This window comes from Dipodomys merriami, unplaced genomic scaffold (assembly GCF_024711535.1).
Source record: "Dipodomys merriami isolate MVZ:Mamm:240054 unplaced genomic scaffold, mDipMer1.0.p SCAF_24, whole genome shotgun sequence".
Classification (NCBI taxonomy): domain Eukaryota; kingdom Metazoa; phylum Chordata; class Mammalia; order Rodentia; family Heteromyidae; genus Dipodomys; species Dipodomys merriami.
In genome coordinates this window covers 7,240,193-7,268,107 of record NW_027203826.1, presented here as the reverse complement: position 1 = coordinate 7,268,107, position 27,915 = coordinate 7,240,193, and the positions used below count along the sequence as shown (strand labels likewise).

The following is a 27,915-nucleotide window of genomic DNA, read 5'->3' as shown; positions in this document are numbered from 1 at the left end:
TGAAAGGAGACAAAGCCCTCTATGAAGCTTATTTATGGCTCCTTCTTCCAGAAGATCTCCTCTCCAAACACTGAAACTAACCAGAATGGCTAGTATCCAATCAAAAGGACATAGGACTAGAAATTCAGTGCCAACCAGCTCAGCATCCACAGAACATTTGTTCTATAAAATGGAGAATATCCTAAAATCTTCCAGGAGGTTTGAGAGCCTTTATGCTTAGGGTTTTACAGCATTCCCCAGATATTAGGACAGAAAGGGTACTTTCCAAAATGTCACAGAGCAGTTGTGTTCCTTGAATCTGAGAGCCATAGGAACAACTTCCTTGGCTTCCAATAAACAAAGAACCCACAAGCAAGTAATTCTCTGGAACATTAAAACAGCACCCACCAACAACTCAGGGCAACAAACAGGCAATTCTTTGTTTATGTAATTTTCTGGAGAGAAGAGATCAAAGCCAGTCTAAATTTAAAAGAAAAAGTGCATTAGCAACTGATTAGCAACTATCAGTGCCAAAAACAAAGTCCTTTTCCAGCATTGCACTATTTAAAACCTCCTATCATTTTTTTTTTAAAGCTTGCTACTATGTGCTTCTGGAGAATGAGAGGAGCATCGAAAGCTGGGTCTGGGATCCCCTGAGAAAAGTTCATAAACAAAGGCAGATGATGTTGACATCATCCCACCAAGGGAGGATGAAGCTTGACCTTGTTCTTCATCATGCATTTGAGTGTTTGGAATAAAAAGCCTTTCGATTTAGGAAATTTATTTTTTCCTTTATATTTCCTCTGTATGTTTCAGCAAATCACATTTGTTAAAGGATGACGTGAAGACCTCTTGCTAGTTTTTTTTGTTTCAGAATAAAACTGTTTAAAGAATAGTAGGCATGAAACAAAGGGTAAATTGGTAAACACTAGTTCTTCCAAATGTGCAAAGTGACCACATTTTGTTAGTCTCTCCTTTACTGTTACTGAGAAATGAGTTAATTATTGAGAAGACATAGAGAAAGACAGGTAGGAAATGGATAGGAAAAAGGGACCTACTTGTTTTAAGATTATGTGTGAGAAGGGCATTAGGCATAGTGAATGTATAAACTTTCCTGGTCAATCTACTGTAAGACTTTCCACAAAGCAAGGTTTCCTTTCTGCTCTAGCTTAAATTCAGATCTGACCGCTGTGGACATAAGGACCAATGTAATTATTCTAGCATTCTACCCTTTCTAGTGTATATGATGATTACACAGTTATCAAAAATGTTTGACTCAAGACCCCTTAAATGCATTGTTAGTTATCCAGAATCTCAGTGAATTTTTGTTCACATGGATTATATTTATTTGTATTCAGCATGTTAGAAATCAGAACAAAAAATTAAAAAAGCATGCCCAAATATATTTTATTCAAGTAATATTATATTTGTTCAATATATTTTATAAAAACTAGCTCCTCCAAATAAGAAAAAAAATCATAGGAAGAATGGCATTGGTTCACATTTCTGCAAATTTCCATCATGTCTAAAGTGTAGCTTAATTGAAGATAGCTGACAACACATACTTGCTGCTGCATTCTATATATTGGTCATCATACACCAGCTACCTCACTCACTTGCAAGACAACGAGAGTGCAAAGAATAAATATCCTCATAGTGTAATGATGAAAATGAGGTTGAACATGTGGAGCCCTTGAGAGAATTGTAAAAAATATCAAACCACATATAATGAGCCACTAGCCTAAACAAATAAATCAAATTTAATATTTCACCACAAATATCTAAAATGAAGATGTAAAACCGTAGAGCATATACTTAAGAATTTCTTTTCTTGGATAGTCTGAATGGAATATTGTTGGATTTATTTTTCTTTAAATACTAATCCATTCCATCAGAATTGCCTGAAGTGTGGTACAAAGAAGTTACACATAAGGTCAAGACCCAAACCTATTCTTCAACCCTATGGTTTCTATAAGATAGGATTTTTCTGACCTTCCTCTCTGCCCCTGTGTGTTTTATCCCCCCCCAAAAAGTAGGACAGAAAGGCCCACCTGGGCCCAGCCCTCTCATTTTAGAGCCAATCTGCATGAAGAAGGACCTGTCCTCTAGTTCTCTTGGTGGGCCTGACTCCACTTATGCAATAAATAGTTTGACTATGAATTGTTCTGATTTGGGGGTTCAGAAGAGCAACGTATATTGAATGGTTTGAAAATGTTTCCCAATACTGTGTCTACATTCTATCTCTGTTGGTTCATAATGTCGACGGGAAATGAGAAGTTATTTACTACATCCACTGAAATTGAGAATCTATGACTGAGAGAAGACACTAATAGATGAATTCTAGAACCTTCCACCTGGTAGCTACATGGCTCTTTGTCTCCTCATTCTATTTTGTGGGACCAAGATGAGGCACAAATATTCCATATTCAAAAGAATAAATATTCCATATTCAAATAATAAATATTCCATATTCAAAAGAATAAAAACTATGTGTGCTTTGCTAGCAGAAAACTCATTGCACTACAATGTTTTTTCCATGTTTATTACCATCATAACTATAAATTGTTGTCTGGATTTATAATTAATATCTGGATTTCAAAAATCATATTTGTTGTACAACTATTCAAAGACAACTATTTTAAATACTTAAGTATTTAAAATAATTTTAAAACAAAGATAATTTTTTAATTAATATTTCAAATAAATTAGCTATGTTAATTGCAATAAACTTGGTTAAGGAGCAAATCTGGAAATGCCTTCTTATCAGGAACAAAATGAAGACTAAATATCTTTAGACATATAAAACCATGAAAATAGCCTTATGTCCTAGCTTCCTTCCCTGCTGTTGATTTATATTATTTAAAAATATTTGTTTTCTGCATAAAGCTTTCCTTTTCACCTCATGTTGCCTAAGAGTTTGAACTTGAGGTGAATTCATAATTTTGTGATTATGACATCCATTGGTTGCTATGGGAACATCTATGATTTACTAAACAGAATCATAACAATATGGCTTTGTACTACTTAGCATTTTTCATCGGAAGATTAAAAAGTATTTTGCAAACAGCATCTCAATAATCCTAGCAACCTCCTTGCTAGAATGTTTGCAATTGCAGATCTTCTTTTCTTTTCTCTTCTTTTTAAATTAGAAAAACTGAGACAGAAACAGAAGCAAGATTTTTACCCAGATATCTATTGTCCACATCTGAGCTTTGACCAAGATCCAAGTTTTACTCACAAAAGCCGAGTAGCATGTTACTGTTATTTTCTTATAGAATCACAGAGGTGTGATTTTTGTGCTACATAGACAATTATACTCCATACAAGCATCTCTCATGGCTGAAGAAGCTGACCACTACATTCATTTCCCCTTTTCCTGTAAGCTTTACAATGTGTGTCTTGAATCTATAAGAAGCATCCTTAAAGATCAAGAAAAGTGAACAAAACTCTGTGAAGCTATTTAAAATGTTAAGGGAATATTCTTGGACGGCTTTCTACAGGAAACAATCCTAAACTAACAAGGAGACTGTACAGCTGGATTAGCAGAGGCAAACTTTTCCTGCTTTGATTTTCACGGTCCTGTAATCCATACCAGATGTCAAATCCTGAAATTTGGAGTTCAGAATTTTTGAACTATTGTCTCCATTGAGATCATAAACACATTTTAATGGGGCTGCTAAGTCACACAACAAAACATATTTTTAACAAATCTTTTTTTCCATTTTTTTAGAAAAGAAAAAGTGAATCCAATATGAATACAACTGTGGATATACCTTTGAACCACTTCACGTGGGGTGGAGGGACCCCAGAAGTTTTGCATTCCATAACTGTTGTATCCCCAAGAGCAACCAAGAGTTCACTCTGGACTACCATCAACTTTGGAGCCTCTGAAAGAAACACAAGTACACAACTAGTCATCATCAAGTACAAGGCCATGTGGATCTTACATCTTCTAAATGAATCAGTGGAAAAGTTACCAGTAGTTATGTGTGCATGGCTTTCTCAGTGTTTATAAACAGAAAGGAAGTCTTACAATGCTCGTGCTCAGCTCTGTATATATGAAAAATCATTTAGCTCAATAAAGGATACTAAACAAAAATAATGGCCAAAACACAAAATAATTATTTATAAAACAAAGTCCAAAATGTATAATTAAAAAAAAACTTTATTAAAACAAGTGTAAGAGAAATAAAAAAGCTTAGTGATTTGAGTATGTATCATAATGATATTAAAGGAACACACAAGGACACAAAACACAGTGTCACTGGGCACTGCTGGCTTTACCTGTAATCCTAGCCACTCAGGAGGCTGAGATTTGAGGATTGCAGTTTGAAGCTGGGTCATGCTGAAAAGTCTGTTTTGTCTTCAATTAATTACAAACAAACAAACTGGGAGTGGAGCTGTGACTTAAATGGTAGAGCATCAGAGTGCCAGCCTGAGTAAAATAGCTAAGAGACAGCATCTGGACCCTGAGTCTATGCCTCGGTACACACACACACACACACACACACACACACACAGTCCAAACACACACACACACACACACACACACACACACAGAGTCCAAAGAGAGATGATAATGGCAGCAAGTTGTCTAGTGTAAGACTTGAAGATAATACCAATGTATATGGATTCAACAATAACATCTTTATTGATTTTAAGTATATTCATGACCAATTATCACAGATATCTGGAGCCCAAGCCTAGCATTTCCATCTAAAAGAAGTAGAGTCTTTCAGATTTGTTCTCCTCTCTCCCATAATGCTAAATATAGATGCTTTCTTTTTAAAAAACAATTTTATTGTTATTGTAGAGTTGATATACAAGAGACGTTACAGTTATATGAATCAGGTAATGAGTAATATAGATGTTTTCTGAAACAACACAGAATATGTTTCTTTGGGATCTCTCTAATGCAATTTTCCCTTAGCCTTGTTTGTTCCACTCCTGACGAGAGAACATTTTCCCTCAGTTTACCTAATTTTCAGTAATGTCATTTTAAACAAAGCTAAGAGTTAATGTCTCAAAGACCATGTCCTTTCTCTACATTTTCAGTGATCTCCTCTGCTTTCACAACACCATAGTTCAGTTTAAAACAAAAAAATCACATACTGGTGCAGGTTTCTTTTCACTATAACTTCCATTATATTTCCTGTCTTTTTCCAACACAAGACTTAGAGATAAAGTGGCCTTGGAACGCACAGCACACTTAACACTCCTATCTCCCAGCCTTTGCCATGTTTCCTTCTGGAAATACCCTTTGTCACAACTCTTCAAATTCCACCCATTCTTTCAAACCTAGCTTAAATCCTGTCTCCTTTGGGAAATCTCTGTAGATTCCCCAGTCAGGATTAATCTTCCCTTCTGCCAGCCTCACACTGTCTGCTTTGTTGTATTTCTTTACATGTCCCCTCATGGCAGACAGCCTCTTGAAAAATAAGGGCTTGTTTCTATGTTGTCTCCAGCACGACATTTTTGCACACATGCTCCACATACTTTTACAGTGCATAAATATGTTGAATATTCTGTCTTCCATGTGAATGAACGAAAGTTTGTTGCTACAAATACACAATTTGGTTTCAATCATACATTTCACATCCCTATTTGTCTGTTACATTTCACATCCCTATTTGTCTGTTACCTTTCTACTTGGGATCTGTGGATACTTTTAATTCAACAATCTCTGATAAATCTCAGCCCATTTTCCCTTATAAAAATTGCCCAAGTGCAATCTCTCTTTTCTTTTCTTCTTTTTTTCCTTTCTCTTTCTTTTTCTTTCATCCTTTCTCTTTTTTCTTTCTTTCTTTTTCTTTCTCTCTTTCTTTCTTATTTCCTTTTCTTTCTTCTTCTTCTCTTCTCTTCACCTCTCTTCACATACTGGTACTAGCACTTGAACTCAGGGCTTAGATATTATCCTTTAGTTTTTTCACTCAAGGCTGACACTCTACCATTTAAGATACAGGTCCACATACTACATTGGAGATAAAAGTCTCATAGACTGTTCCTACCTGGCTGGCTTTCAACCACAATCCTCAGATCTCAGCCTTCTGAGTAGCTAGGATTACAGGCATGAGCCACCAGCTCCTGGATTTCAAGTGCATTTCTTGAAGTCACTCTTTTCCAGGCCCTCAGGCCCAATGCTCATGATACTTTGTTGTCTCCCTCACCTACACTTGCCTACTACAGTCTCTATTCACAGCACTGTTGTTGTACACTTCTTCCCTCAGCACTTCCAGCTTTATTAACTATAATGAATGAAGTTAAATCAGTTTATTTATAATTAAAATTTATATGTATTACTTAAAATTTACAAGCTGACACTGAGATTATGATGTTTTCATACTTTAAGATAAAGATCAAGTTAAATAAATACTCTATGTGACAATGATGTCACAAAGTATATCTTCAAGGTAGGCACACACCCGAGCCACATCTCCATTTCTGGCTTTTTATTGGTTAATTGGCAATAAGAGTCTTAGAGACCTTTTGCCTAGGCTATCTATAAACTATGATCCTTAGATCTGAGCCTCTGAGTAGTTAGGATAACAGGCAGAACCCACAAGCACCAGGCTAGTGTTTTGAATATAAGTTGAAAATACGAAATGGAAGTTAAGGTAGATGATGTAGAACATAAAGAAGAGAAAAGCACAGAAGGAAACACTCTGTGGACAACTTGGACTTTTTCAAAATCTGGGAGCTCTTGAATTCTGTTGACTAATGAAACTATCTAGTCCTGAAGCTTTTAACTTAAATTAGTATTAATTTTAATCCATGTGTAACATGAATAATAAATTATAGTATCAGGTAAATTGTATTCCTCACATTAATTTTCAAAAAGACACTTTAAATTGCATGATACAAAATTCATCCCATTTGAATTTCCTATTAAAGGGATGATACTTGCCAATGTATCTGAGGATGGAAGTTTGTCTGTCAGTTCCAGCTGCATTACTTGCCAGGCAGCCATAGATCCCTGCATCCTTAGGAACTGCATTTTTGATAGCTAAAGTACCTTCTGAGGACATTCTGTGCCTGTGCAAAACAAGAAGAAAATAATGCTGATATCACAATATCACAATAGTAATATCAAGATGTTAAGGAAAATGTGATACAAATATACAGTGGAGAATTATCTAGCATTAAAGAAAATGAAAGTATAACATTTACAGGAAAATAGATGAAACTGAAGACCACCATGTTAAGTGAGAAAAGCCATGCTTAGAAAGATAATTCTCACAAGCTTTTATTCACATTCTCAATCTAGGCCCACATAATAATAATAATTACTATTATTATTATTACTATTATAATAAAGAGGGTTTTTAGGGAAGGAATCAGTGGGAGGAGGAAAGGGAACAAGACAGGTGAAAAGGAGTAAATATTATAGATTTTCATTACACACAAACACACACACACACACACACACACACAAAGATATGCTTAATGAAGTCAACTAAAACTGTTTAAAAAGAAGAGACAGAAGAACGGGAGACTATAAAAGAGTAATGTAGGTGAGTGAATGTGATCAATGATACTCTTTTGTATAATTTATGCTAATAAAAATTTTAAAAGATACTATAGCACCATTCTTTCTAACATTGTTGAAAATTTTAGAATTATAATTCCAGAACTGATTAAAGAAATGACTAGCATGATCATTTTTACAAGGAGAGATGTAATAATAATAACTATGATGATGATGATGATGATATAGATACCACATATCCAAACCTGGCTCCATGCCAGGAGACACTCTAGGAGGTTTCCATTTGTTAACATTTTGGTCTTTTTAACATGTCACTGAGTTAGACAATATTAGTATGGACATTGTACAGATAAGCAAGAAGCTTATGTAACATGCAAAATCAGAGTCACCAATGGAAATTTTGGAACTGCATGCAGGCAGTCTTATTCCTTGTGGTAAACTGCTATGGTAAATGTCCTCAAAATAAAATGGTGAGACATGCAATGTCTGGCGTCACACAGCGAGTCTGTGATGAGTCTGGGAATAGAATCTGGCTCAGCTTGCTGGATCATACCTAAACTCTCCACTCTGTGCCAAACCCAGGATAATAGAAGCCTGATGGCTGGAAACTTGGTTGCTTATGCTCTACATGTTTATTAGTCTCTGCACATGAAAATAAAAAATACCCAATAGAATAAAATGCTTCTTAATGTAATACGGCAAAGTGGAAGGAATCACTAAGGATGTCCTCACTCCGTAATTAGAACTACTTTTGAGTTCCGTTTCTCTCCTTTCCCCCCTCCCCGCCCTTCTCACATTAAGGTCAGGAGAACTTTTCTAGAAGTTTATTATCCTAGTTTACTCAACTTAAAACCAAGTTCCATAGTGATATAAAGTTGCAACTGATATATTGTTTGTTTTCAACCTATTTAAACTCTTCAAAGTCACCACTGATGTTATAAACTATAAAACTAAGGGTGTTCATCCAACTTTCTTTAATACTAAGGATTCAGTCATATTTGTTTGGCCCTGAAATGTCATCAACTTTCTTTCCATTCCATAAAAACAAAGAACATGATACAAACCCAGTACCTGTGTGAGCCCACTAGAAACAGATCGTTCATGGTCCAGGCAATCTTTGGTTTGGGGTAGCCTGTGGCCGAACACATGATGGACACCTCAGATCCTCCTGTGAAAGACTGATTCTTGGGCATCACAGTGACTTTGGGTGGTTCTGAAAGTGAAAAGAGACTTATGTAGTGAAAGGTCCATTTATGTTGACACTAGAAGATTTGTCTACCAGCAGATCTGTAGGTTCTCAACCACCATGCTTTCATTGCTCTCTTTGCAGATGGCCCTATTAGCATCTGGCCCTATCTGAGCAAAAAAAAAAAAAGACACCAAAAGTAATGAAGGCAAGAGTTGGAAACACGCACTGAAAATCAAGCAGGCTTGATGCTGATGGTGTAATTTTTTTTCTGTGACTCCACCTGCTACCCAAAGCCCCGTGCTACCTCAATCTACCAATTGACTGGCAGTTTCTATCTGCTGAACTTATAAGTCCATTTCTAGGCAAAGTGTCCAAAGAAGACATTTGGTTGGTTTGAGACAATGAGTACAGTTTGGAGCAGTTATGCTGTCTGCTTTATTGATCTTTCTCTTTTGATCTATTAAATTATACCTCTGTTGAGGTCAGAGACTAGTTCTTCATATCATCCCATAACCCATTACTGTCTGTAGAATTTAATATCTCTTCCACTGTGGGCAGTGGCTAGGATACACGAGATATTTAAACCTTGATGGAATAGAAATGACTCTTTTTTTTGGGGGGGGGGTCCGGTCGTGGGGCCTGAACTCTGGGCCTGGGTGCTGTCCCTCAGCTCTTCAGCTCTAAGGCTAGTGCTCTACCACTTGAGCCACAGCGCCACTTCCAGCTTTTTTTTTTTTTTTTGCTTATGTGGTGCTGAGGAATCGAACCCAGGGCCTCAGGCATGCAAGGCAAGCGCTCTACCACTGAGCCACCTTCCCAGCCCCAGGAAGTGACTCTTAAATTGAAACTTAGCTTTGAATTGTAGTAACTGCCAGTCCATCCCAAGATCCTACTCTAGTGATCATTTACTCTCACCCATTGAGACATCTGAAGTTGGGAATTTATTGTCAAAAAGAAACCTCAAAATTTTATAGTAACTGAGATGGTAGCACACAGTTTTGGTTTTTGGCTTTCTTCCTTTACAATACTGGCATTTGAGCTCAGGGTCTTGTGCTTGCTAGGGAGGTGCTCTGTCACTTGAGTTGTACCCCAGTTCTATTTGTCTGGGCCAGTGTCTCTTTACGTATGTGGATGTGTGTGCTACTTCTGGGACTTGAATTTAGGGCCTGGTTGCTGTTTCTTAGCTTTGTCATTCAATGCTAGTACCCTACCACTTGAGGCACTGCTCTAAGTCTGGTTTTTTGATTGTTAATTGGAGATAAGTGTCTCACAGATTTTCCTGCCCAGGTTAGCTTTGAACTATGATCCTCAAATCACAGCCTCCTGAGTAGCTAGGATTACACGTGTGAGCCACTGGTACATGACTTGGCCCAGTCTTTGTTCCTGATCCTTCTACTTGTGCGTCTAGCGTAACTGGGATTACAGATGTGAACTATCATGCCCAGCTTTGTTGCTGAGAGGGTATGTCATTAACTTTTTGTCTAGGAGGCTCTCAATGATGATCCTTCTAAACTCTGCCTCCCCAGTAGCTAGGATTAGGCATGTGCCTACCTATAGGCAGAATTGGTCTACTCCATTTATCCATATTACATCCATATAACTAAGCACCAACAATCTTCAAAGCAAATGGCATCAAATGAATACTAAATAATTAATATAAATATCCACTTGATAAATAAAAATAAATCCATCCCTCCATTGGTTGAAACAGACTAATCCCAGGAATATTAGCAAAATTAAGTAAATTCATTGATACTCTCTTGTTTGTTTCCACAGTTATTACATGCCTGTCTCTGTGCTTAAGAGATGCACTGATGAGGCAAACACATGCCATTTGATCTCCATTGAAATAGCATTTTATTCTAAGTGAAATTGAGAAATTTAGTTAGCCACTGGATATGTTCATGCTGTTTCATTACTACAAGTTAGTGGGCAAAATTCTGACTTCCTTTCACTAAGAACGCTTAGTCCAAGGACTTCCACAGAAGTTCTCATGCTAACTGTGGCAGCTACACCACGGAAGAACTCTAATTAGTGCCTAATTGCTGAAGCTTACAATCACCCTTTCCATTTTTGTTTAGGAAAACAGTGCATTTTTCAACTCATGATCTAGTCTTTGAAGTGAAGGTTTGAAGAGTCTTTCCGGTCTAGGGACTTAGTTGATAACCTCATTATTCCACAAATTTTTTCTTCTTTTCTTTTCCCTCTCCCTAGGACTAGAGAAATGCATCAGGTCAAGTGACCAGTAAGTTCACATCTCAGCTCCATCTGGACTCTATCAAGTCTGAGAAGCTGAGGGCTGTAGGGAACTTCCAAACAATCTTCTGGGGGTGAGAGGGAGAAAACCCCACAATGCTTTCTCCTTGGAATTTATCAAATGCTCACATGTATTCAGTCCCACCTCTCTCAAATAAAATGTTCTTTAGGTCTAGATCACATTGCCAGGGGATTGCTATAAGGATCCAGGCAGCTCTAGGGATTTCTGCCTAAACCCCGTGCCTTCCAATGGAGTCTGCCAGAATAGGCTTGGCTTCTCTCCCAGCAAGAATCCCACTGGTAGACTCTGTAGTTCAGATATCAAAGTGAAAATAAATGTCAGCTACCCAAAGCAGGATGCAGAGAGCTCAAAGGTTACTGAACAAATAAAGCCTGGATATAGGGTGCTGCTCAGGGTCATGAAGTAAGTCTGAGCCCAGCACACAGATGGAATGACTTCATCCTGCAGAAGGTGAGATATTGACCACTGACTCCCAAAGACTGTTCCTGCTGATGATAAGAAAACCAGAAAGGACATAGACAGACAAACAAAACTCAACTGCCACCAAACAACACTTGTACAAAGATGGTCAAAGTAAGCAGACTTTACTTACATGGGTTAATAAGGATGCAATAGTATCTATTAAGATTGTTTCCATGGCTCGTTTTTTTTTTTTAATCCATGTGGGTGGGGAGGAACTCTCTGGTGTAATAAAGTAGCCTGAATGGGGCAATAATTTGACAGTGCAGGATCGTTATTTTAACCCCAATGGTGAACTGCACTCATTTGCCCATGGACAAATCAGGTCTGTATTTCCTAATATACAGCATCAAAATAGAGTAGTGACATTGGATTTAGAATTCCAAAGTCCAATTTTAGATCTTGGGAAAAATAATCTTCACTTGAGGTTTTCAATCTTACTGCAAAAACCTCACCAGCATCACCATTATCATCACCAAGGGCACCATCAACTGTCAGCATCATCACCCTCCATCACAATTTGCTTTCAATTAGCTAAAACAACCTAAGAGTGCCATTCACCAAGAGTCAGTGGCTCAAGGCTCTAATGCTAGATACTCAGAAGGCTGAGATCTGAGGATGGAGATTTGAAGGCAGCCCCGGCAGCAAAGTCTATGAGATAACTTCCAAAAAGCCGAAAGTGGAACTATGGCTCAAGTGGTAAGAGCACTAGCCCTGAGTAAATTAAGAGCTCAGGGGCAGGCCCTGGGCCCCAGGACTTGCACATAAAAAAGAGTGCCACTCTTGAGCCGACAAGGCACTGAGACTTGTAACAAATGCAGAATACATTTTAATAATTTTGCCAACAATTGTAAATAATTAAACATAGGCATATGTGGTACTGAGAGATAAAAAATAAATACTTTTAAGATGAGCATTTTACTATACCATTAGTAGTGGCCCTAGAGCCAGCCACCATCCTGCCTAAAAAGATTAGGGAAGAGAGGCCAGAGCCTCTTTTGCAAATGCCAAGGCTGTCTGCACTGGAAGGTATATTTACTAGGAGCTGGACTGATTTGTTCACTTTGAATCCCTGGTAGGAAATTCTCAAAGATAGAACCTAATGACTTTCTTTGCAGGGGGGTTTAATCAGCACTGACAAAGTACTCAGATAATGCTAATGTTATTAACCTAGAGGCCACTATTTGCAATATTTTCCATCACAGGAAACTTTCAATACTTGAGATCAATTTCTCTGTGTTTTCATTCCTTCAAACATTTACTGACAATCTATTATGTTGCACACACTTTGTGTTCCCAAAGATTTCAGAGTATACTACCTGGAAAAGCATATTATGTAAAGGTAATGATTATAATTGTTTCTAGTAGTCAATGCACTGAAATAAAAAGAAAAGCTAAATTTCTTTAATGTACAGACTAGTTCAGGTATCTAACTCTAAATCTCTTCTTCAAATTAACAACAACAACAACAACAACAACATCTAAGGCTCAAAAAGATTTAAAAACCCCAAAAAATAAGTACTAGAAAATGGTACTTATGAAGGTTAGGCCAAGTGACAGACAAATGAAAAGGAAAGGAGTGAGAATACAGTCAAATACATGCCATAAAATCAAGAAAAATGGGTGGGTTGAACGAGGGTAAAAATACTGCAGGTGTCACACACATCAAGATGCTTGTATACAAAAACTACTTTGTTAAATGACAAAAAAAATTAATCGATATCTTGCAAAATTATGAAAAGTGAGGAAAGGGGGATTTGGAGGGTTGAATGAGAATGTTAAAAGGGGTAACATTTAAATTAATAGATAGGAAGTAAAACTCTCCCTCTTTGCAGATGACATGATCTTGTATTTAAAGAATCCCATGGAAAAAATTATGTTAAGTGAAGTAAGCCAGGCCCAAAGAAACATAGGTCCCATGGTTTCCCTTATTTGCAATATCTAGTATATGTCTGAGACAAGCAGAAAACATCAGATAAGTTGATGTTAGGGAAATGAACCCTAAGATATGTATTCAAATGTTTTTTTTTCTTTCATGCAATTGTTTCTAACACATTTATAAGATGATTTCTTTGTTGCTTTGTATGTCCCTCCCCCACGATATAACCCCTGTTTTCACTGTATTTGATGTTGGTATAATTTGTGGAGGGGAAGGGAAAAAAACGAATTGTTTAAGTAGGGATACAGGTAGACCCATTGCAACAATGAGATGTACAAGTCGTTATGTCGAAAACAAATTTTACAACTTTGGTGGTGGGGGGAGGATGGGAAGGGATGCGAAGGGGAAACAAAGGAGGAGGCTACAATGTTTAATAAGAAATGTACTCATTATCTTGCCCATGTAATTGTAACCCCTCTGTACAGTATTTTCACACACACACACACACACACACACACACACACATACACACACACACACACACACACACACACACACACAATACCATGGACTCCACTCCCAAATTATTCAAGGTGATTCAAAATTTTGGCAAAGTAGCAGGGTACAAAATTAACCCTCAAAAGATCAATGGCTTTTCTGTATGCCAACAATGAGAAAAGTGTGGCTGAAATAAGGAAAGCAACTGCATTCGTAATAGCCGCACAAAAAATAAAATACCTAGTAATTAACTTAACCAAAGAAGTGAAGGACCTCTATGTTGAAAACTTTAAAAACCTGAAAAAGGAAATCAAAACACAACTTAGAAAGTGGCAAAAACTCCCATGCTCCTGGATTGGAAGATCAACATCGTGAAAATGGCAATACTTCTCAAGGCTATCTCCAAATTCAATGTGATACCTGTCAATATTCCAACCTCATTCTTCAAGGAAATAGTAGAGGCAATCCAAAAATTCAAATGGAACAATAAAAGACCCCGAATACCAATAATGATCCTTACCAGAAAGAACAGTGCTGGAGGAATATCAATACCAAATTTCAAACTCTACTACAAAGCCATAGTAATCAAAACAGCTTCATACTGGCACAAGAACAGACCCCAGGACCAATGGAATAGAATTGAAAACTCAGAAATGAACCCACAGACCTATAGCTATCTAATCTTCGATAAGGGAGCTAAAAAGCAGAATGGAAGAAAGACAGCCTCTTCAGTAAATGGTGCTGGCAAAATTGGTTAACTACTTGTAGAAAACTAAAGCTAGATCCTTATATATCACCCTGCACCAGAATCAACTCCAAATGGATCAAAGACCTCGGAGTCAAAGCAGACACCCTGAAAACATTACAGGATGGAATAGGAGAAACCCTAAGTCTCCTTGGCACAGGACAAAATTTTCTCCATAGAGAACCAGAAACACAACAAATCAAAGAAAGGTGGGGCAAATGGGATTGCATGAAATTGCAGAGCTTCTGCATGGCAAAGGATATAGCTAGCAAGATCAATAGAAAGCCCATGGATTGGGAGAAGATCTTCACTAGCCATACAATGGACAAGGGTCTCATATCTAAAATATACCTGGAACTCAAAAAATTAAATCACCCAACAACAAATCTTCAAAGAAACAATGAACCAATAAATATGTGGGCTAAAGACTTAAAGAGAAACTTCTCTGAAGAGGAAATAAGGATGGACAATAGACACATGAAGAAATGCTCAACCTCTCTAGCCATAAAAGAAATGCAAATCAAAACAACATTGAAATACCACCTCACTCCAGTTAGAATGGCTATAATCACGAATTCTAATAACAACAGATCCTGGAGGGGATGTGGACAGAAAGGAACCTTACTGCATTGTTGGTGGGTGTGTAAACTTGTTCAACCACTTTGGAAAGCAATATGGAGGTTCCTCAAAAGACTCCACATAGAGCTCCCCTATGACCCAGCAATCCCACTTTTGGGCATTTACCCAAATGATCACAAACAAGATCATACTAAAGCTACCAGCACAACTATGTTTATTGCAGAATTATTAACCATAGCTAAGATATGGAACCAACCCAGATGCCCCTCAGTAGATGAATGGATCAAGAAAATGTGGTATATATACACAATGGAATTCTATGCCTCCATCAGAAAGAATGACATTGCCCCATTTGTTAGGAAGTGGAAAGACTTGAAAAAAATTATATTAAGTGAAGTAAACCAGGCCCAAAGAAACATAGGTTCCACAGTTTCCCTTTATTGCAATAACTAGTATATGTCTGAGTCAAGCAGAAAAGATCAGATAAGTTGATGTCAGGTGAAATGAACCCCAAGATAAGGATTCAAATGATTTTTGTTTTTTTTTTCCTTTCATGCAATTGTTTCTAACATATTTATAAGATGATTTCTATGTTGCTTTATATGTCCCTCCCCATTATATAACCTCTGTTTTCACTGTATTTGATGCTGGTATAATTTGTGGAGGGGAAGGGAAAAACCAAATCGTTTAACTAGGAATACAGGTGGACCCATTGCAACAATGAGATGTACAAGTCATTATGTAGAAAATGAACTTTACAACTTTGGTGGGGGGGGGGAGGATCAGGTGGGGGAAGGTGGGGGGAGTATGGGAAAGGATAGAAAGGGGAAACAAAGAGGAGGCAACAATGCTTGATAAGAAATGTATTCGTTACCTTGCCCATGTAATTGTAACCCCTCCGTAGGGTATTCTCACAATAAAAAAAAAGATATTAATAAATAAGTAAAAAGGGGTGACTTTTTTAAGATGCACAGCTTCATTGAATGTGAATCCTTGTACAACTACTTAAGGATAATACACTTATTATTACAAAGATTAAACAAATTATCAAAGTATAGGCCTTGCTGGTTGCGAGGTACCTGTGTCTATACTTAAACATGGATAATGACTCTACTCCCTCCCAGGGTTATCCTCTTAGGAAAAACCCTGGCACTAGGTAGGTACTATATACATTTTTCTCTATTTATTAACCTTTTATTATTTGAAAAGGAAAACAAAAAATAAGCAACAAGATACATCTGTGCATGTTCACAATCTAGAAATTTATAAATGTAACAAAATCTCCTCACAACTCATAGTTGAATATTCTTCTTAGACAACTACTTATAATACTTATTGTGCTTTAATTCTAAAATTGATGGTGGTGTTGGATACTTAAATTGTAGTCAAAATTTCAATAAAAATAAATCATTTTTTTTCTTTTACTGTTAGGAAAAAATCATGCTCTTACATATGTCACCTGACAGATGTTTAAAAAGTTATGATGACATAATGAGCATGTGGTTATCATAAAATAAAATTTACACTTAGTGAAGTAATTCTGGCCATTAGAGAATGACTTCATCAATCATCTTGAGAAATGTTTTCTTTCTTGTTGCGAGTTTTTCTCCTTAATGACACAGGCTAATTAATGACAGATCTCCACCCTTTCCTGGTACTCTAGAAAACAATGAATCCATCGAATGTTCCTACAGAAATAATGAAAGAGCACGAAGGCACCTCTGACCTTTTCGTTTCCCTGTGGCACCACAGAATTACGGAGATGTGTTTGGTTATCCAATATACTCAGGATCAACCAAGACTCCTATGTTTTTTACCCTTAAAGAATCCTCCTAACTTAAGAGCAACGAGATTCAATAGAAATGATTCCTGGTACCAAGAAGAGCAAGAAACAGTTGGTTTAAAATAAAATTTTAAACTCCTTATACATTTTTCCCATCTAATTCTATCCGATAGCCCTGACCAACACCAATATTTGGAAATGTAGCTACTACTGAATCACCTTAAAATGGAAGCTAAAAAATAAAACAAACATAATAAAAACCATTGAGGATGGTGGATCACACCTATAATCCTAGCTACTCAGGAAGCAGAAATCTGAGGCTCACATTTTGAAGCCAGCAGAGGTAGAAAAGTTAATGAGACTCTTATTTCCAATTAATTATCAAAAAGCCAGAAGTGGAGCTTTGACTCAAGTGGCAGAGCACCAGCCTTAAGCAAAAAGGGGGATGGTAACGGGGCAAGGAAACTCTGCCCTAAGTCCTGATACTAACTTATACCCCCCCAAAAAAAATAAAGTATGTAACTTGCACAAGGCCAAGAAAAAAATATTACTGAGCATGATTTACAGCAGGCAAATGTGTTTGCTCACTTAACTTTTCCTTAGTTTTCAACTATAAGAGATGACAATGGAATTCATTTAACATTTCCTTGTCTACAAAGAGTTCCTCTTAAGTGGCCAGGAAATTTCTTCCAAGGAGCAAAGGATGAAAACTGAAACAATTAACCAAGCAAACCAAAACAACCATCATAAATCCAGAAGTAGGTTCTTAGGAAAGGCCGCTGAAATCTCCAAGATAGGGAATCAAATATAGTATTCCCAGCCTTGCGTGCTGGCTCATGTCTGTAATCCCAGAATTTAGGAAGTTATGGCAAGAGGATTGTGGGCTTGAGGACAGCCTTAGCTATACAACAAGAACTTGTATCAAAAACAAAGGAAAAATAAAATCAAAAGGTAGCATTTCAAATGCTAGCTCATCAGCGGAAATATGGAGAGCTAGTTACAACATGTCTAAAGAGGTAGTTATTCCTACCTTTTAGTGACTTAAGATCATGTTTTATTAACATGGCAGTTCTAGTAAATTTCATAAATTCCTTGCTATTTCTGCCTCTCTTCTTCTCCAAAACAATGAGAGTTTCACTGTCCAATATGATATTCACATCTATAGCCATTCATGTCTTTTTAGATACTTTAAATTACTTAAAATCAAAATTCAAAACAAGTGCACTAGGTGTACTATTTGTATTGTAAGTGCTCACCTTTCACGTGTAGGTAGTGAGTATTTGAATCACAGTCAAGACAGAAAATTTCTATCATTATCTGTTTGGATAACCCTGGAAAACCTTGCAGACTGTGAATTCAATGATGTACCAGTAGGTGGCGTTTTGTGAACAAGTCACACAGGCAACCAACTAGAAATCCATCTTGGTTGTTTCCTGCTAAACTTGCCAGAAAGTTCCACACCCAAACACCAATGTCATAAATGAAATTCAGCCAGTTTTTTTTTTTTTTTTAAGGAAAATTTCAAAGATACAAAATAAAAAATTAGGGCTAGATTCCATTTTAATGACAGAATCTTAATGACAAATATGTATCAAGATTTACCTTAAAAATCTATAATTTATATTTTCCTATGCAAGTTTGTAAAGATATAGATGGAGAAAATATTTGTTGCATTGGTATACATTTTAAGGAACTCAAGATTATTTATATCTTAATGTGGGAATTTAATGCTGTTACTTTTTCTTTCATTAACAAAAAATGTGAATTTAGGAGCTTGGGTGAGGAGTAGCAATTAGTCAAAATACTTAAGACAAAATCTATGTTAGCTAACAAGAATGGAACTTTAAGAAATATTACTCTATCTCCCTTGGAAAATCTTCAAATAATGATAGCTAGCATTGATAATTGAAAAACATTTTTCAATGATCATTTTTCTTGTCTCTAGTTTATAAAAAAATTACAGAATTTCCAAATAAGAGAGACAAGCCAAAGCCTAGATTTGCTTTCTGATTTGGCTTAGATAAAGTGACAAATAATAATTAGCATTATTACTTCACGGTCTGTTAAGACTACTCGAATCTAACATATGAGTATGCATATCTTATTGACCCAGACTCAAATACACCAGTATCTTTCGACTGGCAAAACTTAATTGTGGTATATAAAAAGGGTTATTTTCACACCAATAATACATGAGTATTAGAACCAAGATCATAGGAAACTAGAGCTCCATAACACTTCTTGAAGAAAACTCTTTAAAATCTGACAGCCAGATTATGTTGCTTAACAAATGTATTTGCTCCTTTGAGCTTATTTTATCAGGAAGCAAGCAGAGTGAATGTGCCTCAGGAATCCACCAACAGCTGACACTCACCACATCCAGTCCTTCCAGAAGTCACTCCCTGACTCCCTCATTGCTCCCTTCCAGCTTCTATTTATCATGGCTACAATTTTTCTCCCATCCTTTTATTTCCAGTCTATCAGACTGAACCTGTAGCTTCTCTTCCTTTCTTTACCCAGAGCATCCCTGTGATACCCACATTATCTTCTGTTGTCACTGAGCCAGTGTCATAAAACCACATATCTAAATGATTCCTCAGTGTATTATATACAGGCTTGCAGGAGAGAGCAGGGAAGAGAAAACCACACTAGTGTGAGAATGGGACTCCCTGTTCCATTGGGCTCTGTGCTCAACAAGCCAAGGTTCCGTATTCCCATTCTTCCAGGGCTGGGTGCATGGGTGTTTCTTCTCCATTCAGGAATGCTTTCCTGATTGCCACCTGGCAAAGGATGCCATGCACTCCAGAGAACACCTCAGGAACCATCTCCTCTGGGAAGTCCACTATTCTTCACAGCCAGACAGAAAGTAAGGGCTCTATGACACCTATCACATTGTGCTACAAATATTTGTTTTAGTTCCTTTATCAGTTTATGGAAGTTTGTGTTGTTTGTGTGTGCACATGGACATATGTACCTGTGCACGGATGTGGTACTGAGTATAAGACTCAAGGCCACAAGCATGTCAGGCAAGGGCGTCAGAACTGAGTTGTGTGCTTAGCTCACATTATGGGCTTTGTGGGAAGTACAGGGTTGTTTCATTCTTATTTCCATCAATAGCAAAAAAAAACACCGAATGACAACTTACTGGTAAGTAAATGAATGAATAAACAAATGGTCAAACAGATGAAAAATAATGTATCTTCTGTTATTTGTTTCACATCATGAAAAAGAACATACCTGCATGATTGAGGCAGTGTGTTGCTGCCTGATAAATTAAGTTCTTATCATCATCATCATCATCATCATCATCATCATCATCATCATCATCATCATCATCATCATCATCATCTATCAGGGCTGTTTTCATTAGCCCAGTGCTTTCACATCACACAGCTCATCATTATCCTACTTTGTAGTATTAGCTCTGATGCAATTCTTCTTTTTTAACCATCATAAAAAGCACTTCCTCATGAAAGTACATTATTTATGTTATTTCCTGTTATATAGATCTCTAACCTTTAGATATAATTTATTTTGTGTAGCAAAAAATAATGTCTCAAGTAATAATTCATGAATGCAATCAATATTTGGACAAATTTTAATTAAATAATTTCTAGTATGCATTAATATCTTCAGAAGTTTCTATGCCTAAGCAATCTGCTTCTGATCCAGTCTTCCTACAGACCCATGCAACACTACTACATGCCAGAGATCATGTCACCACTGAAGTCACAAACCTCACCCAGCCAGGCCCTTCCTGGGAGAGCTCAGTGTAGTCACCTTACATCTTCCCTTTGTGATGGTTTAGGTAAGATATTTATAGGTCTCTTTTCCTCTTTCCTTCTCCCTTCCCCCCTCTCTCCCCACTCCTTCTTTCTCTCCCTTGCTCACTCTATCCTTCTTCCTCTCTCCTTTTTCTCAATCTTCCTTTCCACTTCTTCCCCATCCTCCTTCCCCTCTTCTCTCTCCCTCCCTCACTCTATCTTCATCTCTCCTTCCCTCTCTTACTCAACGTTCTCCTCTCCTCTCCCTGTCTCTGTCTGCCTCTTCCTGCTTCTGTCTGTCTCTTGTGTCCTTCTCCTCCTCTCTTGCTTAGAACTCTCCTTAGCAACTATTCTCCTGTGATCTAAGTCAAAGGATTTGCCAAATGTAGCAATATACCTGGTCCATGCTATGAAGCATGACAGGAGCAGTGATTTCTCCAAATAAACCATAACACACAAGGTTGGCATTTCTGTTTCTTTATAAGAGACAGGGACCTGAGGCTACTTTGTACCTTTTTTGTTTGCTTGTTTGTTTTTTAACCAGTCCCAGCAAATCTTCATTTCTCTTTTCTTTACTTTCCTCTACCAATCTGCACTCCATACCAGTTGTAGACACACATGGGCATTTCCATATAAGATGCAGAATGATGAAAAGACCTTGTTCAGATGTGGGTTCTGCCATCTACTGGCTTTGTAACTTGGTTACATTACTCACTCCCTAGTCAGTCACTAACTATCTACTAAGCAGTAATTCCACTCCCTTAAGATAAAATACAGATGCCAACAATGCCATATTACACATTTTTTTAAAAAGTCTGTTTGGTTTTGGTCTCCATTCCTGGCATGGGTTCCAATAATCATTTGGAATCTCCCAAGTAATAAGAATATCTTGTTTTGTAAGCTAATGAAGTGGCTGGGGCCTCCAAGGTAGCAACAGGGATTTGGGCTGGCCACCAGAAAGACTAAGTTGACAGGACTTGAACCTTCCGCCTTACCTCTTGACTTCCAGGGAGGAGAAACAGGCTGGACAAAATGATTACTGCCAAAGGTCAATGATGGAATCCATCATGCCTCTGTGATGGAGTCTCACCGAATCCCTAAACTATGGAGCTTAGACAGTTTCCTTGTTGAACACTATGGGGTGCCTAGAGATGGAATGAAACTCCTGCTGCCCATCCCCTCCACACCTTGCCCTAGGCATCGCTTCCATTTGGCTGTCTGTAGTTGTGCTTATTTTTTTTTAAAAAGAAAACTCTTTTCCCTCACCTCACATACCACACAACCCAGTCTTCTAACTCCAAGTGTATGGAAGTATTTCCCAGACAGAGCAATTCTCTACCAGGCAGAAGATGGCTGTTCTCATTCAACTCAGTCGTACAAGATTGGCTCTGCTTCAGATGCCAAGTCATTGTCACCTGTTGTTGCAACTGACCAGCTACAAATGAACCCAGAGCGGATTCATTGTCCAACATGGCTCAGAATATCAAGGAAACAAATTAACCACAGGTGAGAAAGTGGGATACCAGATTCCACAGGGACAGAAGCTCTGTGCTCAGGACCCTTCCTAACCATATCTATGTACTTCTTCACCTGGATTTTCAAGTATAACCTTTATTAGTAAAATGGTAACTGGAGAAAGGATGAGCAAATGCAAAATTCAACTATGTAACTTGAGGGTAGGAATGGGAAACGGAAATGGATGTAAACAATGGAAGGAGTGACATTAATCAAGATGACTGTACTCTTAACCTGACTTATGGAACTGTAATCTCTTTGTGCAACTACTTAACAACAATAATAGAAATGGAGGGGTGACATTATGTGATTGTAGCACCTTTATAATAATAATAAAACATAAATATGCAAAACAGATCAGTATAAAGTGTTTATCATTGACAATAAAAACTTCTTGGATTATGTGAGCTGTTCTAGAAAAGTATCAACCCCTTAGGAGGTAATCATGGGAACCTGAGATATATAACTTATTACACAGAAGGAAGAAGTTCTGGGATTGTGATTGGTGTTTGCAATGGGTGCATTCTTTGGAACTGAGCCCTTGACTTGTGGGGTCTGATGCTAACCCAAAGTGTTAACTAACCCAATCAGAACTACATTCTGTGGATGTTCAGAGTCAGAGATTTGATTGTTGGTGTGGATAAACAACACACTTCTGTGATCAACAGTTCTGAGTTAAGACCATAGTAAATAATAACACAACTTGTGAGGATAAGAAGCTATAAGCCGTGCCATGAATCCAACATCTTTCAAAGGTTACCTACAAGCTACATGTGCAAAATTCAGCGGGCTGACAGGCTTGCTGACCTCTCTACTCTGCCTCTTCCTAACAGTCTTACAAAGAAAGATTGAGTGTCTTTCCCTGCCTGGTCCAACCCAGCATTTAACCTCTAGCAACTAGATATTCTTTTTGCAAGCTACTTTAAAGCCACCAGTTAGGCTTACTACGCATATTCCCATGATCCATTTTTGTTGAGAATTAAGATGCTTGTAGGATATAACCTTCTTAGACCAATTTTCCTTATGTCCTTGAAATATTCACTGAGGCATCCACATTGTTTGTTTTTGGCAACCTAAATAAGTCTAACATTTAACTTTTTTTTACAAGTTCTATTTAAATATATAGTAGTATTTCTGCCTTTTAAGTTTTAGAGAGAGATAATTTGTTCCATGCATGATGAAAATGCTCTCATATCTTTATACAATATAGTTTCTTTGGATAATAGGCAAAAAGAAAGTGAAATGTGATAGTTACTCATATTTTAATGTATGGGACTGCTGTGTGCTATAAACTGGCCCCTAAGCATCAGGACAGTACTCAACATTTGGCAGGTAAATCAAGTGAGCATGAAACTTTACTTACAAGAAAAGTTACTTATTGATTAAAATTCTGTATTTGTTCCTTTAGTTAGACCTCAATTCAGTTCAGAAAAGATTTAATGCAACTTATTTTGTACTATAGTACTATAAAATTCCTATTTGCTTTCAAAATTCATTTTTGTACTGTCAAATGATGTAACTTGACATTTAACATCATATTGCTTCATGACATTTTTTAATTTACAAGAAAGTCCCTGTGAAAGATACATATTAAGGAGGGTTGGGAAGGTGGCTCAGTGGTAGACCGTTTGCCTTACATGCATGAGGCTCTGAGTTCGATTCTTCAGCACCACATAAGCAAAAAGAAAAAAGCCAGAAGTGGCACTGTGGTTCAAGTGGTAGAGCACTAGCTTTGAGCTGAAGAGCTGAGGGACAGCACCCAGGCCCAGAGTTCAAGCCCCACAACCGGACCCACACACACACAAAAAAAGATACATATTAAGTAACAGAGATTTCTAAAATACGTAGAACAGCTTCTGATACCATATAGATATGAATTAAACTTCCTAAACAAGCTGTCCAGATATGAGTAATATTATGTGATGACTAAATAAGGTTATAATCTTGGTACTAAGGGACATCAGGTAAGTTTTATGCATTTAGTGAATCTCAAACTCAAAAAAACAGTGATCAGAGGAAACAAATAACCAGGCTCCTGAAAAAATTTCTAGATGACTAGTAATTCTAGGATAATAAAATTTCTAATAGCCAGACTTCTCAAAAGCAAAGTTTCCTACTAGTAGGTTTCATTAATTAAAGTAAGTTCTGAAAAAATAAATAGTTCTATTCACAAATGAGAGATTCAAGAATGTATTACAACTTTCTTGGTGGGAGTTAGGGGCCATGATTACACAAAGATGGAAGAAAACTGGGTTATAGTATCTGGGGGGTTTGACATATGAAAATAGCAATGTAGCAATGGTGGTGCATTCGTGTGATCCCAGAATTTGAGAGTTCAAAGAAGATCAAAGATTCAAGATCAATCTGAATTACATAGTGAGGAAAAGAAGAGAGAGGAAACAAGAAGAGGAAGAGATAAAAGGAGGACGGGAGGAAAATGGATCAGGATGGTAGTCTGAAGGAAAGAAAGCAAAGAAGGAAGGAGGGCATTCTTTTCTTATTTCTTCATTTATACTATTTTTGTGTTCTTACCCTAAATATAAAAATGACTAAATATTCAAAGAACTTTTAGAAAATGGAAGAAACCTATTACCATACAACATTTAATGCCCAGTAAAATTAGCAGGCGCATTGCCAATTTTAATTATACACACTTTAAAAATAAGCCAGCTATGGTTCACATCTGTTATCCTAACTATTCAGGAGTCTGAGATCTGATACTGAGGTTCAAAGCTAGACTAGGCAGGACAGTCCACCAGACCTATCTTCAATAAAATGCAAACAAGCTGCAAGTGAAGCTGTGGTAAAGCACTAGCCTTGAACAAAAAAAATGCTAAGGGACAGTGCTCAGGCCCTGAATTCAAGCCTATGTTAAAATGCAATCTATCATTCCACATCCATCTAACAGTCACAATAACATTTTTATATGCATGGGCCTATGGTTTAGCAGAGCTGTGGTGGATGGCTTCTATTTGAGAGTTTGTATAGATAAATACTGAGCCCCATGGTAAATCCTGCTTGAGGGAAATATTTGCCCCAGTAATTCTCTTTATTGAGTTAAACTATTATCTTCATGGTGAAGAATTCTCATAATGACTATACTGCATTCTCAATTGCTCCTCAGGGCAGCTTATTCAAATAGTTTCTAGTGTCACTTTATATCTCAAGGTAATGGGCCTGGTAAATTACAAAGGACAAATCAATGGTTCTCTGTATCATGGCCTCCCATATTTTTATTTCTTTTCCTTTAAAAAATATATATCTCAGACATTAACTTACATTTTCAATAAAGCATTTAGGGCTGTATGCTTGGTATTCTTTCTGAGCCCTTAAATATTTAAGGGATGTCCTTTTGAAAGATGGTAAGGTATTGGACCCCAATCTTTTCTTTCAAAATTACATGTATCTCTCTCATTATTGTCAGTTTAGGACTCTGAAATGCAAGCAACATAAATCAGTGGTGATTAATGTCAGCAGAAAAGGGATTCATTGGAGTCATATTTTTAGAAACAAAAATGTAAAGAGACTTGATACTCAAAAAACAAGAGCAGCTGGGAAGCTAACACTGCTAAAGTCTGTTGGAATGGTGGGAAAAGAACAAGGGTACATTAGTTTTACTGCTAGGCTCTATAAAGTCCATGATCCTGCCAAAATCAAATCAGAGTCCCATGGAAACTTATTAGTAGATCTTGTAGGTCATATGACCTGATAAATGATAAGGAAAGGAGAATTTGATCTCACTCTATTCCTCCCTCCCCCTCCCTCAAGATAAAGAATAAGTCTTCCCACAATGAAAAAAAAAGTCTTTAGATCCTAAGGGACAAAATATGAGAGATATATGCTGCAATTAATCTCTAGTATATTTGTTAAGTCTTACATCAGAATGATTTCATCTCTCTGTTCACAAAGCAATGATTTAAGTTTGTATGTTTCTGGAGGGTTTTCTTCGTTTAAGTGCTGTGAAATTTCAGATAGGAAGTTCTCCTTTCTTCGATTTTTTTTTTTTTTGGTCGGTCATGGGTCTTGAACTCTGGGCTTGGTCACTATCCCTCAGCTCTTCAGCTTAAGGCGAGCGCTCTACCACTTGAGCTAGAGCGCCACTTCCAGTTTTCTAATGGTTTATTGGAGATAAGAGTTTCATGAACTTTCCTGCCTGGGCTGGCTTTGAACTGTGATCCTTAGATCTCAGCCATCTGAGTAGCTAGGCGTGAGCCACTGGTGCCTGGCTTGATTTTTCTTATCTTACTTAATAAGATACATTGTTCATCTACCAAGAACAATTTTCTTCATTTATACTTTTGACTATTGTATTACTTTGGGTTAACTTTGTTGGTGCCTATAAATCTTAGATTGTAGTTTAGTTTTCCATTTCTAATATCTGTTTTCTAAAAAGCCTTCTTTTTATTCAGTCATCAATTCTTTACCTTAGCATTAGGAAAGGTTTCTCAAATTTATGCGTAATACACTTGATTTTATTTTTATGTAGTATTAATGCCTCTAATTCTGATTTGTATTATAACACATGATTTTTATCCTTTTATTAAGATGTAATATTATATGTCTTTATGGGTACATTATGGTAGTTCAATAATATACACAAAACATGATTCCATCAGGAGAGTGAATGTTTCTAGTTGAACATTAATCATTTTATACTTTTCTGGTCACTTCGCTATGTATCATAGAATGTTATAACCAATAGTTACCTTCCTGTTCTTTAGTACAAAAAGATATTACTGAAGAAGCTTCACCAATCTGTTATCGTAGACCTTAATGAATTTTCCATCCCCCACTACCTTTCCCAGTTTCTAGGGAACACTATTCCATTCAATTCTTCTATAAGATTGACTTTTAGCTCTACAAATGAGTGACAATAAGAACAATTAACCCTTCTGTGTCTGTCTCCTTTCTCTTATGTCACTTTTCTCATTTGTTTTAGTGTAGAAGATGTTCCATTATTTCTATGTACTAAATTTCTCTACCCATTCACCCACTGATGAGCAGCTGGTTTGTTTCCATATTTAACTGCTGTGAATAGTGGCACAGTAACTGGGGATGCATGTTTCTGTTAGATGGTGTCATTTCCTTGGGGAATAAACTCCTTAGTGGAATTGCTGGAACAAAGAATAAGAATATTTTTAAATTTCTTGGGGGAAATCTCCATAATGCTTTTCATAATGGCTACAATGATTTACATTCCCCTCACAGTAGTAAGGATTTGTTATTTTTGTTTGTTTGTTTGCATTTTTTATGACAGCCATTCTAAGAGAAGTGAGATGGGATCTCATTCTGACTCACATTTTCTTTTCTTTTTTAATTTTTTTTTGGGGGGTCCGGTCGTGGGGCCTGAACTCTGGGCTTGGGCGCTGTCCCTCAGCTCTTCAGCTCAAGGCTAGTGCTCTACCACTTGAGCCACAGCACCACTTCCGGTGTTTTTTTTGCTTATGTGGTGCTGAGGAATCGAACCCAGGACCTCATGCATGCAAGGCAAGCGCTCTACCACTGAGCCACCTCCCAGCCCCGTGACTCACATTTTCTAATGAGTAGTGAGCCCAAGCTTTTTTTTTTTTATATACTCATTGATCACTTGTATGTCTTTAAAGAAGTCTCTACTCTGTATCTCATTTTAAAATTAGATTATTTGTTTTGTGAATTTACAGGGAGTTTGGAGCTTGGGGGTTTGTTGCTGTTTGTGTTTATTCTTTGTGTTCAGCTTTTTGAGTTATTTATATAGTCTGGAAATCAGCCCATTGTTGGATGA

The 27,915-nt window shown here is 37.2% G+C and overlaps 1 protein-coding gene across 1 annotated transcript in view; it reads right to left on the bottom strand.

Moving 5' to 3' along the window:
- Hmcn1 (hemicentin 1) overlaps nucleotides 1-27,915 on the bottom strand; it is a 438,323-nt gene that overhangs the window by 210,358 nt on the left and 200,050 nt on the right. Inside the window, exons 12-14 of the mRNA XM_070034238.1 lie at nucleotides 8,537-8,678; nucleotides 6,884-7,011; nucleotides 3,753-3,866 (exon numbers count right to left, since the gene is read on the bottom strand). Of these exons, the coding sequence (XP_069890339.1) occupies nucleotides 3,753-3,866; nucleotides 6,884-7,011; nucleotides 8,537-8,678 (384 nt within the window). The remainder of the gene's footprint in view (nucleotides 1-3,752; nucleotides 3,867-6,883; nucleotides 7,012-8,536; nucleotides 8,679-27,915) is intronic.